The sequence below is a fragment of the Anoplopoma fimbria genome, chromosome 13, assembly GCF_027596085.1.
Source record: "Anoplopoma fimbria isolate UVic2021 breed Golden Eagle Sablefish chromosome 13, Afim_UVic_2022, whole genome shotgun sequence".
Classification (NCBI taxonomy): Eukaryota; Metazoa; Chordata; class Actinopteri; order Perciformes; family Anoplopomatidae; genus Anoplopoma; species Anoplopoma fimbria.
Window position 1 is genome coordinate 28,418,504 of NC_072461.1, and position 12,500 is coordinate 28,431,003.

At 36.8% G+C, this 12,500-nt stretch overlaps 1 protein-coding gene across 1 annotated transcript in view; it reads right to left on the minus strand.

Annotated features, from left to right (window-relative positions):
* The window catches only part of LOC129101267 (dematin-like), a 28,912-nt gene that overhangs the window by 3,831 nt on the left and 12,581 nt on the right, over window positions 1-12,500 (minus strand). The window contains 12 exon segments of the mRNA XM_054611006.1: window positions 534-639; window positions 1,505-1,614; window positions 2,580-2,711; window positions 3,230-3,241; window positions 3,680-3,724; window positions 4,033-4,108; window positions 4,110-4,241; window positions 5,105-5,149; window positions 6,333-6,461; window positions 6,658-6,738; window positions 7,545-7,579; window positions 10,872-10,932. Coding sequence (XP_054466981.1) covers window positions 534-639; window positions 1,505-1,614; window positions 2,580-2,711; window positions 3,230-3,241; window positions 3,680-3,724; window positions 4,033-4,108; window positions 4,110-4,241; window positions 5,105-5,149; window positions 6,333-6,461; window positions 6,658-6,738; window positions 7,545-7,556 — 880 coding nt within the window. The 5' untranslated portion in view covers window positions 7,557-7,579; window positions 10,872-10,932.

Consider the following 12,500-nt stretch of genomic DNA (forward strand, 5'->3'; position numbering starts at 1 on the left):
TCCCCATGGTTCCTTTCCTCTCTCTCCTCTCCATGGTTCCTTTCCTCTCTCCATGGTTCCTTTCCTCTCTCCATGGTTCCTCTCCTCTCTCCATGGTTCCTTTCCTCTCTCTCCTCTCCCCATGGTTCCTTTCCTCTCTCCATGGTTCCTTTCCTCTCTCTCCTCTCTCCATGGTTCCTTTCCTCTCTCTCCATGTTTCCTTTCCTCTCCCTATGTTTCCTTTCCTTCCTGTTTCCTTTCCTTTCTCCTCTCCTCATGTTTCCTTTCCTTTCCTTTCTCTCCTCATGCTTCTTTTCCTTTCCTTTCTCTGAACTTTCCTCTGAGCTGTTTCAATTTCACAGAAGCTGCACCATGAACTACTTTCTTACTAACGTACTTTGGAAACTAAACTAAACTTTTACTCAAATAGAAGTTTCAATGCATGAAATGTAGTATTTTAATTCAGTGGTACTGCTACTTTAAATGAATTATTTAAATACTTTATACTCCATAATAAATAAATACAATTGTTTTAATTCACAGGTATAAAGTACCAGTGTTTTGGCTTCGGTCTGGTAGAGAACGAGTTTTCCTCCTCAGAGGAGCAGCAGATTTATCCAGCTCCTCCTTCAGGATGATTTTACCCAGATTAGACTGAATCTGAAGAAAGAGAGACGTATTAATGTGTTACAAACTGTACATATAGAGATGTTATAATGTGTTATAAACTGTACATATAGAGATGTTATAATGTGTTATAAACTGTATATATAGAGATGTTATAATGTGTTATAAACTGTATATATAGAGATGTTATAATGTGTTATAAACTGTATATATAGAGATGTTATAATGTGTTATAAACTGTACATATAGAGATGTTATAATGTGTTATAAGAGATGTTATAATGTGTTATAAACTGTATATATAGAGATGTTATAATGTGTTATAAACTGTATATATAGAGATGTTATAATGTGTTATAAACTGTATATATAGAGATGTTATAATCTGTTATAAACTGTATATATAGAGATGTTATAATGTGTTATAAACTGTACATATAGAGATGTTATAATGTGTTATAAACTGTATATATAGAGATGTTATAATGTGTTATAAACTGTACATATAGAGATGTTATAATGTGTTATAAACTGTATATATAGAGATGTTATAATGTGTTATAAACTGTATATATAGAGATGTTATAATGTGTTATAAACTGTACATATAGAGATGTTATAATGTGTTATAAACTGTACATATAGAGATGTTATAATGTGTTATAAACTGTACATATAGAGATGTTATAATGTGTTATAAACTGTACATATAGAGATGTTATAATGTGTTATAAACTGTACATATAGAGATGTTATAATGTGTTATAAACTGTATATATAGAGATGTTATAATGTGTTATAAACTGTACATATAGAGATGTTATAATGTGTTATAAACTGTTTATTAATGTGTTATATAAGTTATATAATCAGTTATAACATTGGTCTCCTGCTTCACCTTGTTGAGTTCTTGTTTCTGAAGCGCTCTCAGTCCCCACAGCTCATCACTCTGCTCTCCTTCATCTTCATCATCTCCTTCTCTCTGATCCTTCTTCCTCCACTCCTTCTCTAGAGGGAGGAGAGGACACGAGGACAGAAGGGAGAGGGCACATGGAAAAGAGAGGAGACAAGGATAGGGGAGAGGATACAAGGAGAGGAAACAAGGGGAGAGGAAACAATGAGAGAGGGAGGGGACAATGATAGAGTATGAGATGATACAAGGACATAGGAGAGGAAACAAGGATAGGAGAGAGGATACAAGGTTAGAAAGGAGAGGAAACAAGGATAGAAAGGAGAGGACACATGGAAAAGAGAAGAGACATGGAAATAGAGAGGAGACAAGGACAGAAAGGAGAGGACACATGGATAGAAAGGAGAGGAAACAAGGATAGAAAGGAGAGGACACATGGATAGAAAGGAGGAGAGGAAACAAGGATAGAAAGGAGAGGAAACAAGGAGAGAGGGAGGGGGACAATGATAGAGTATGAGAGGATACAAGGACATAGGAGAGGAAACAAGGATAGGGGAGAGGACACAAGGATAGAAAGGAGAGGACACATGGAAAAGAGAAGATACAAGGATAGAGAGGGAGAAGAAACAAGAAGAGGAAACAAGGACAGAAAGGAGAGGACACGTGGAAAAGAGAGGAGAGAAAGGAAAGGAAAGATGGGGAGAGGAAAGGAAACATAGGAAGAGGAAAGGAAACATGGGAGTAGACGTTAACTGATTAAAACATGTTTGTCTGGATTTACATCTGAAAAGGATTTTCTAATCAAAAATGTGAAAATCCTGTTTTAATAATACACCCTGAATGCAGCATATGGTTTGTGTACGTGTGTGTGTTTCTGTGTGTTCCCTGAATGTGTGTGTGTGTGTGTGTGTGTGTGTTTCTGTGTGTTCACTGAATGTGTGTGTGTGTGTGTGTGTGTGTGTGTGTGTGTGTGTGTGTGTGTGTGTGTGTGTGTGTGTGTGTGTGTGTGTGTGTGTGTGTGTGTGTGTGTGTGTGTGTGTGTGTGTGTCGTACCAATCACAACCATGGAGGGGGCAGGGCCAGAACTCGGTCTCGATCTTTGACGGCTGGTTCGGGTCCGGAGGCTGAGCGGCCGGAAACTTTGAGGACTCAATGATCAGATCCTCAAAGTGTTTACCCTGAGGGAGGGGGGGTCCTCTGGACACACACACACACACACACAACACACACACACACACACACACACACACACACACACACACACACACACACACACACACACACACACACACACACACACACACACACACACACACACACACACACACACACACACAGACACACACACACACACACACACACACACACACACACACACACACACACACACACACACACACACACACACACACACACACACACACAGACACACACACACACACACACACACACACACACACACACACACACACACACACACACACACACACACACACACAGAAACACACACACAGACACACACACACACACACACACACACACACACACACACACACTCATGTCAGAGCTGATTAAATGGAGGTAAATCTTGTCTGTGGTTCACAGCGGAATAATAATAATAATAATAATAATAATGTTATTAATTGTCATTATAATAAATTAAAAGAATATTAAAAGTAATAGCAATAATATGAATAATAACACATATTATACTAATACACGTGTAATTATAATAATAATTCTGAATATTAATCATTTGAATAACACATTGTCATTATACTAATAATTAACAATAATAATACATATATATATTATAAATAATGACTGATTGTGAGCTTTATTAATAAAGGAATACTATGTTCAGATGGACATAGCTGCACATGGTTAGCTTAGCTTAGCTTAGCATAAAGACTGGAAGCATTGGGAAACAACTAGCCTGTCTCTGTCTAAACTTCACTAAAAAACACAACGTCACTCGTTTGTTTGATCCGTTGTTGATATTAATTACATATTTTTGCTTTTACTTTACTTGCAGTAGAGTTTCTCCACAGTGTGATATTAGGACTAGTATAGTGTAGTATTAGTATCATTAGTTCTTCTCCCACTGGGCTCATAGTGAGACATAAAGTGTAGTAATGAATAGGTTCTGGTCCTAAATGTCACCTTGTTTGTAGATGGGAGGCTTCTTATAGATGTTAGAGCCGTTTTCTGAAGACACAGAAGAAGAACATAAAATACATCAGCTAATACTCACTTATAATAAATACATAAACACACATGTTGGATACACATTAGTGATTTAACAGGGACTCTGCTTTATAATGTAAATAAAACTATCAGCGCCCTCTGGTGGACAAAGTCTGTAATAGAGACTAAAAATACGCACTGATGCTACATCATCTGATCAAATAAATATATATTAAATACCATGAAGTATAATTCTAGTAAAAACCAGACTAGAGAACATAAATGTTGGAGAAAGAGAAGAAGAAGAAGAAAGTAAATAAAAGTCGTACCGGGCCGGTGGAAGTGCTGCATGTTGCTCTTGGAACCAGATGAGTGTGTGTGTGCTGTGTTTGGTGTGTGTGGTGTTGGGTGTGTTGGGTGTGTTGGGTGTGTTCGGCGTTGACGGTGTGTGTGTGCTGTGGGTTCTGCTGGTCTGGATGCTGGAACCAGGAGAGGAACCCCCAGGAGAACGGTTCTCCAGCCAATCCCTGGACTCCTTCTGGAGACGCAGAGGAACAACGAGTTCATGTTTCTGAGGTCACGTTAGGTCAGACAAGGAGCTTAAAACCACTACACAATTATACTGGTTAAACTGGTACCACAGTTATACTGGTACAGCAGTCTGTAAGGTCAAAGGTCAAACCGAGGGTTTTATAATAATATAATCAGGTCAAAATGTAATCTGAAGAGGAGATGTATATAAATAAACGTAATGGATAGTTTCCTCTGATATGTAGAGGAGGAGAAGAAGAAAGTACTCAAGTACAAGTACCTCGAATATGTACTTAAGTATAGTACTTATATAGTACTAGAACAAATGTACTTCTTCCACTAGTTGTTAGTAAAGTGAAGTTTAAATGTCAGAATAACCTGATCATCTGTGATCATTTAAGGAAAGGAAAGAAAAGAGAAGAGAAGAGAAGGGAGGAGGAGGGGAAACAAGGATGGAGAGGAGAGGAAACGGGAGAGAGGAAGAGGAGAGAAAACTAGGACAGTGAGAGGAGAGGAAACAAGGAGAGAGGAGGACAGGAAACAGGAATGAAGAAGGAGAGGAAACAAGGAGAAAGGAGGAGAGGAAGCAAGGAGAGAGGTGAAGAAACAAGGACAGATGGAGGAATAAGAAACAAAGATAGACAAGGAAACAATGATGAAGAAGGAGAGGAAACAAGGAGAGAGAAAGGAGAGAAGGAAACATTTAAGGAAATAAGGAAAGTCAATAAAAGAGGGGAGAGGAAAGGAAAGGAGCGCTAAAGAAAGGAACCATGGATTGTCTAGATGCTGTGACCTCTGACCTCTGACCTGCTCATTAATGGTTGTATTGGTGGTAAACTATATGGTGACATAATGGAGGGGGGGTCTTACCTCGGGGGAGGGAGGAGGAGACAAGGAGCGAGGAGACAAGGACCTCTGAGGAGGAAAGAGAGAAAAATATTTAAAACATTCAAACATATAAAAAGAGGACGAGAGTTAAACATGGACCAACAATCAATCAATCAATCAATCAATCAATCAATCAATCAATCAATCAATCAATCAATCAATCAATCAATCAATCAATCAATCAATCAATCAATCAATTAATGGAGTAAATAATCAGCAGGTTAATCAATAATGTAAAATAATCATTAGTTTATAGTTCAAAATGAACTATTACATCCTGTTTTTACATCATCAAATCTCATGTTTTAACTCAAAACAACAACATGATGGTCCGTCTCTCAAATCTGTCCTGAGATGCACTGATGACTTCTGGTGACTAGTAGTTCTCTTGAATACCTATGTTGAATACACTTCCTGTAAGTCGCTTTGGATAAAAGCGTCTGCTAAATGACTGTAATGTAATGTAATGTAATGTAATAATGTAATGTAATGTAATAATGTAATGTAATGTAATGTAATGTAATGTAATGTAATGTAATGTAATGTAATGTACTGTAATAATGTAATGTAATGTAATGTAATGTAATAATGTAATGTAATGTAATAATGTAATGTAATGTAATGTAATGTAATAATGTAATGTAATGTAATGTAATAATGTAATGTAATGTAATGTAATGTAATGTAATGTAATGTAATGTAATAATGTAATGTAATGTAATGTAATGTAATGTAATGTAATGTAATGTACTGTAATGTAATGTAATGTAATGTAATGTAATGTACTGTAATGTAATGTAATGTAATGTAATGTACTGTAATGTAATGTAATGTAATGTACTGTAATAATGTAATGTAATGTAATGTAATGTAATGTAATGTAATGTAATAATGTAATGTACTGTAATTGTAATGTAATGTAATGTAATGTAATGTAATAATGTAATGTAATGTAATGTAATGTAATGTACTGTAATAATGTAATGTAATGTACTGTAATGTACTGTAATAATGTAATGTAATGTACTGTAATAATGTAATGTAATAATGTAATGTACTGTAATGTCCTACTTCCTGTCTGTGTCCCTCAGCTCAAAGCTCATTGGTTCCTACTGAGGACGTCAATCTTTAACAAACACACATATGTGGTGTTTTTCTCTACAGTCACACCAGACTCCATTCATCAGCGTGTGGTTTAGTGTGCAGTGACCTCCAGAGGGCTGTAGCTGTAGTGCTGCTGGTAGATCATCAGGTCCGGCCGTTCGATGTCCAGGATGGCTTTGTCCCTCGGCAGCGCCGCCAGGTCCTTATAGCCGATGAGCCCGTCCTCCACACGGACCTGGAGATGGATTACAGATTAATCTGGAGGATAAGGAGACCTGATCTGTGTGTGAGTGTGTGTGTGTGTGTGTGTGTGTGTGTGTGTGTGTGTGTGTGTGTGTGTGTGTGTGTGTGTGTGTGTGTGTGTGTGTGTGTGTGTGTGTGTGTGTGTGTGTGTGTGTGTGTGTGTGTGTGTGTGTGTGTGTGTGTCTCACCACGATGGCGGCAGCAGGGGATCCTGGGACGCTGGACGCTCTGAGGGACAAAACGCTGCCCGGAGACGTCTGAGCCAGCTGCTGCTCACACACACACACACACACACACACACACACACACAACACAAACACACACACACACACACACACACACACACACACACACACACAGCACACACACAGCACACACACACACACACACACACACACACACACACACACACACACACACACACACACACACACACAGAGGTCAGAGGTCAACCACACACTGGTATTCAGCCAGTTCAGACTTAACGAAGGAATCGATGAGGATCATTGAGGTTTTATTTACTGTATTTATTTTAATTAATATTTCATTAATATGAACTTATATTAATATTCTCTATTATTTTATTATTTTGTCTGAATTCTTATTTAAGTGATAAATGATGAATAACTTTTGTCATTTTTATCTTATATTCTGTTTTTTTAAGGTGATTTTGAAACATCTGTCCAGGAACTACAGATGAAAAAACATCTGTGACACATTAACAGTTATGTTTCATTAATGTTCTCTGTCCCTACAAAAACAATAAATACAAATACAATTATTATTATTATTAAACACACTCGTTATATATTATCACATATTTTTTTGGGGGAAATACTTAAAATAAACAAAATGAGACCAGAATCAGTAAACAGACAATAAAATGAAAACCTTATTTATAGAACATAACATGAATGAAGCTATGACATCATCATCTCTATGACATCACCACCTTTAAAATGAGACAGTATCAGTAAAATAATCAACATCTCCGTAGAAATCACATCCCATAATAACACATTATTAATATCTGACTTCCTGAAATAGAATCTCAGGTAAAGAACACAGTGTTTACCTTTGGCATCATCCTGACTGCTGATTGGTCAGTTCCTGAGAGAGACAGACATCACATGGTGTTAAAATACAGACATATGAAACCATATATATTACATATTATTACATAATATTACATATTATTACATATTATTACATATTATATTACATATTATTACATATTATTACATATTATTACATTTTAATATTTGTTATTGTATTTCACTTTTTCTATTTTAGTAAAATTCTGTTCATTTTTACCTTAATATTATTTCTTTTTTATTCAATTTTTTTTAGTCAGTATTGTTTTGGTTACACTTAATCATTTTAATGCTATTGTTCAAATATGTTTATATTTTTATTCTTTAGTTTTTTCTTATTCTTCTGTTGTAATATTTAATGAAACATGTGGCACAAGAATTTCAGTTCTATCTTGTCATATCTTGTCTTATCTTATATATTCATCATACAACAATATACTGCAAGTAAAACTGTGTGTGTGTGTGTGTGTGTGTGTGTGTGTGTGTGTGTGTGTGTGTGTGTGTGTGTGTGTGTGTGTGTGTGTGTGTGTGTGTGTGTGTGTGTGTGTGTGCGTGTGTGTGTGTGTGTGTGTGTGTGTGTGTGTGTGTGTGTGTGTGTGTGTGTGTGTGTGTGTGTGTGTGTGTGTGTGTGTGTGTGTGTGTGTGTGTGTGTGTGTGTTTGTTGTCTGTGAGTCAGCTGGAAACAGAAATCTGCTGCAGAAGCTTTCTATGACCAGAGCCATTTGCACACCAGAGTTCAGTCAAATTATGTCCACATTTACACGACTGATCTGAAGACAACACTCTGCTCGTTATTCATACATTTATATTTACAGCGGGTAAAAATAAGTATTGAACACGTCACCATTTTTCTCAGTAAATATATTTCTAAAGGTGCTATTGACATGAAATGTTCACCAGATGTCGGTAACAACCCAAGTAATCCATACATACAAAGACAACCAAACAAATAAGTTCAGAAATTAAGTTATGTGTAATAAAATAACTTAAGGGAAAAAGTATTGAACACATGAAGAAAGGGAGGTGCAAAAAGGCATGGAAAGCCAAGACAGCAGCTGAAATCTATCAGTAATTAGAAAGCAGTCCTGCCCCTTGTCAGTGCAAATGAATATCAGCTGGTTCAGTCCCAACTGATGGCCTATAAAAAGGTGTCTCATTACCAAGGTGTCACACAAGAAACATCTCATGATGGGTAAAAGCAAAGAGCTCTCTCAAGACCTTCACAACCTTATTGTTGCAGAACATACTGATGGCATTGGTTCCAGAAGGATTTCTAAACTTCTGAATGTTCCAGTGAGCACTGTTGGGGCCATAATCCAGAAGTGGAAAGAACATAATTTCACCATAAACCGGCCACGACCAGGTGCTCCTCGCAAGATTTCTGACAGAGGAGTGAAAATAATTATCAGAAGAGTTGTCCAAGAGCCAAGGACCACTAGTGGAGAGCTTCAGAAAGACCTGGAATCAGCAGGTACAATTGTTTCAAAGAAAACAATAAGTAATGCACTCAACCGCCGTGGCCTGTATGCACGCTCACCACGCAAGACTCCACTGATGAAGAAAAAGCATGTTGAAGCTCGTTTAAAGTTTCCTGCACAACATTTAGACAAGCCTGTGAAATACTGGGAGAATATAGTCTGGTCAGATGAGACCAACATGGAACTCTTTGGAGGCCATAACACACACCATGTTTGGAGGCCAAATGGCACTGCACATCACCCCAAAAGCACCAGACCAACAGTGAAGTTTGGAGGTGGAACATCATGGTGTGGGGCTGTTTTTCAGCATACGGCACTGGCAAACTTCATATAATTGAAGGAAGGATAAAAATCTGCTGCCATCTAGCAGGATGATGAAGATGAAACGAGGGTGGACATTTCAGCAAGACAATGATCCCAAACACACAGCCAAGGAAACTCTCCATTGGTTTCAGAGAAAGAAAATAAAGCTGCTAGAATGGCCCAGCCAATCACCTGACCTGAATCCAATAGAAACTCTATGGAAAGAACTAAAGATCAGAGTTCATAGAAGAGGCCCACGGAACCTTCAAGATCTGAAGACTGTTTGTGTGGAAGAATGGGCCAAAATCACACCTGAGCAATGCATGCCACTAGTTTCTCCACACAGGAGGCGTCTTGAAGCTGTCATCACCAACAAAGGCTTCTGTACCAAGTATTAAATACATTTCAGTAAGCGTGTTCAATACTTTTTCCCTGTGTCATTCCATTTTATTACACATAACTTAATTTCTGAACTTATTTGTTTGGTTTTCTTTGTATGTATGGATTACTTGGGTTGTTACCGACATCTGGTGAACATTTCATGTCAATAGCACCTTTAGAAATATATTTACTGAGAAAAATGGTGACGTGTTCAAAACTTATTTTACCCGCTGTATATATATATATATATACATATATATATATATGTATATATATATATACTATGTATATATGTATATATATATATATAATATCAGTCTGAATATTTAGTGTATATTTAGTGTACAATGTGTCGTATTTAAGATATTTAGTTTTGGTTCAGTGTGTCCCGTACAGAGATCGGTCCAGGATGTTGTTTAGCCTAGCTTAGCACAACGAATGGAAGCAGGGGGCAACTGCTAGCCTAAAGCTTCAGCCAAAGATAAAAGAATCAAACCAACAACTCTGCCTGCAAACATTGTATTTAATGTTAAACCAGCAGATGTTTGATGTTTGGCTCAGACTTTTAAAGGTTTTTTAAAGCACAAACTTGACCAGAGCTAGCTTACTATAGCTAGCTCTGAGTTCACACACCCACAGTTAGCACCACACATGTGTTCATTCTATCTCAAGATTATATTAGTGTTAAAACTGTAAAAACAAGTGTGTTTGGTGAATTTGTGACGGAACATGATCTCCTTTTTAAACTGGATCTACCTCCATGTTAAACACACTGAGATGAAGCTGAAACCTCTGGAGGGACCAGCAGGACTCAGACCGTCGACTCAACCCTCAGTCTAAACGGCTCTGATGCTGCTGGTCCTGTTTTTGTCCGATGTGACCGACCGACACAAAGAGATTATTCCAGAGCCCAGGGCTTTGTCCAGCACACACACACACACACACACACACACACACACACACACACACACACACACACACACACACACACACACACACATATGGAGGTCTGGGTAACATGCGGTCAGTGATGGGAAACACCCTGAAACACCCACTTACAATGGAATACAGTGTGTTTGTGTGTGTGTGTGTGTGTGTGTGTGTGTGTGTGTGTGTGTGTGTGTGTGTGTGTGTGTGTGTTCGTACCTCAGGGAGAATAAGGGATCATCTCTGTTTCTGTTTGTTTTTTCTGCAGTTCGATCAAAACCTGAAACACATAATTAAAGATATTTAAATATAATTAGAGGATTAAAACCTCCGGAGACGAAGCTCGTTATTACATTTATTAATTAATTAATTAAAAGACATTCAAACAATAAATAAATACAGGTGTGATGATAATAAATCGGTGTCAGCTGCACCAAATGAAGCACAAACAGTTTTCAGTAAATGTTATGTTTAAATATGCAAATGAGGTATTATCTTTTCAAATATGTGCAAATTTTCACACATTTCCAGAACATAAATGTGAACATTGGATAAAGCAAGGTTCAAATATATTGTTTAATTTTGTTGACATATTAAAGTCAAAGGTTTTTACATTTTGGATATCTCTTTGTTTCACTGCTTAAATCAGAAAATACTGTCAACAGACATAAAAAATACAATGTTTTTAGTAATAAATGTTGTATAAATCAGGCTATGAATGATATCTGAACAAACCCCTCTGTAGAAACCTTCAGAATATAGAGAGGAATGAAGCTGTAAAGTTTGGTGTATGTAAGAGCTACTGAAGTGGAGATTTATGGATCAGAGTCTGAGAAAAAACTCATTTAGAGAAAACGTCCTTTAAAGATATGTTTAGTTAAATTACATACATGTTGAAGACTCTACAGGTGAATAGGGTAAAAAACATAACTAATAGATATCAACATGAAACTTCACCAGCTGATTACTGACATTAAGAGGATTCTTTTTTGTATTACAAGTTTTCTGAAATGTTATGTTTAAATATGCCAATGAGGCGTTATGTAATGGTAAATTAAGGAGAAATCTGCAAATGCAAATAGAAAAAGTAGTAAAATAAATGTTTTTTTCCTCTAGTCTAAAAGAAGATTCATTATGGAAGAAAAATAGACCAAAATATCTAAATTGATCAGTGAATGAAGAACAATGTTTTTGTTGTTTCTCCTTAAAAGAAAGTAAACGTACTGTTTTAAAATATAAAATCACAGTTCTTTACGTTAACGTTTAGTTTCTTTCCTCCACATCCAGACCTGTAAAGTAAAGAATGACCTCGTTGATGTTTTTTTAATTAATAAATATTTCTCTCAGTATTTTGTCGTCTTTTTCTCTCCTCTATTGATCTCTGCTGCTCTCTGAATTATTAATACTCTGACATTAGGCTCACTCGATGGACTTTAGTCGATGGAAAAAGAGACATAAACAGTATCAGGTTTATATTCTAAAGGAGAGACGTGTCTCCGTCTGTCCACAGAGATGGATCAGTTACTGTCTAATGGCTGATCAATAGACTGATCAATAGTCTGATCAATAACCTGAGAGGAACCAGGCATCAGTTCCTCTCTCAGACCAGACGGAGAGGAAGCTGCTGCTCAGCTGGACATGTACTACAATACTGTACTCCTACTGTACACATCCAAAGTACTTCTACTCTCTACTTCTACTACACTACATCTCAGACTGATCAATACTTTTGAACGTTTTACTGCTTATTAAAACACAATATAAGTAATTAATAATGATGATGTGTTATTATAGATTATATAAAGTCCTAAAATGAGCCTTTGAATTAATGCATCAATAACTATAATA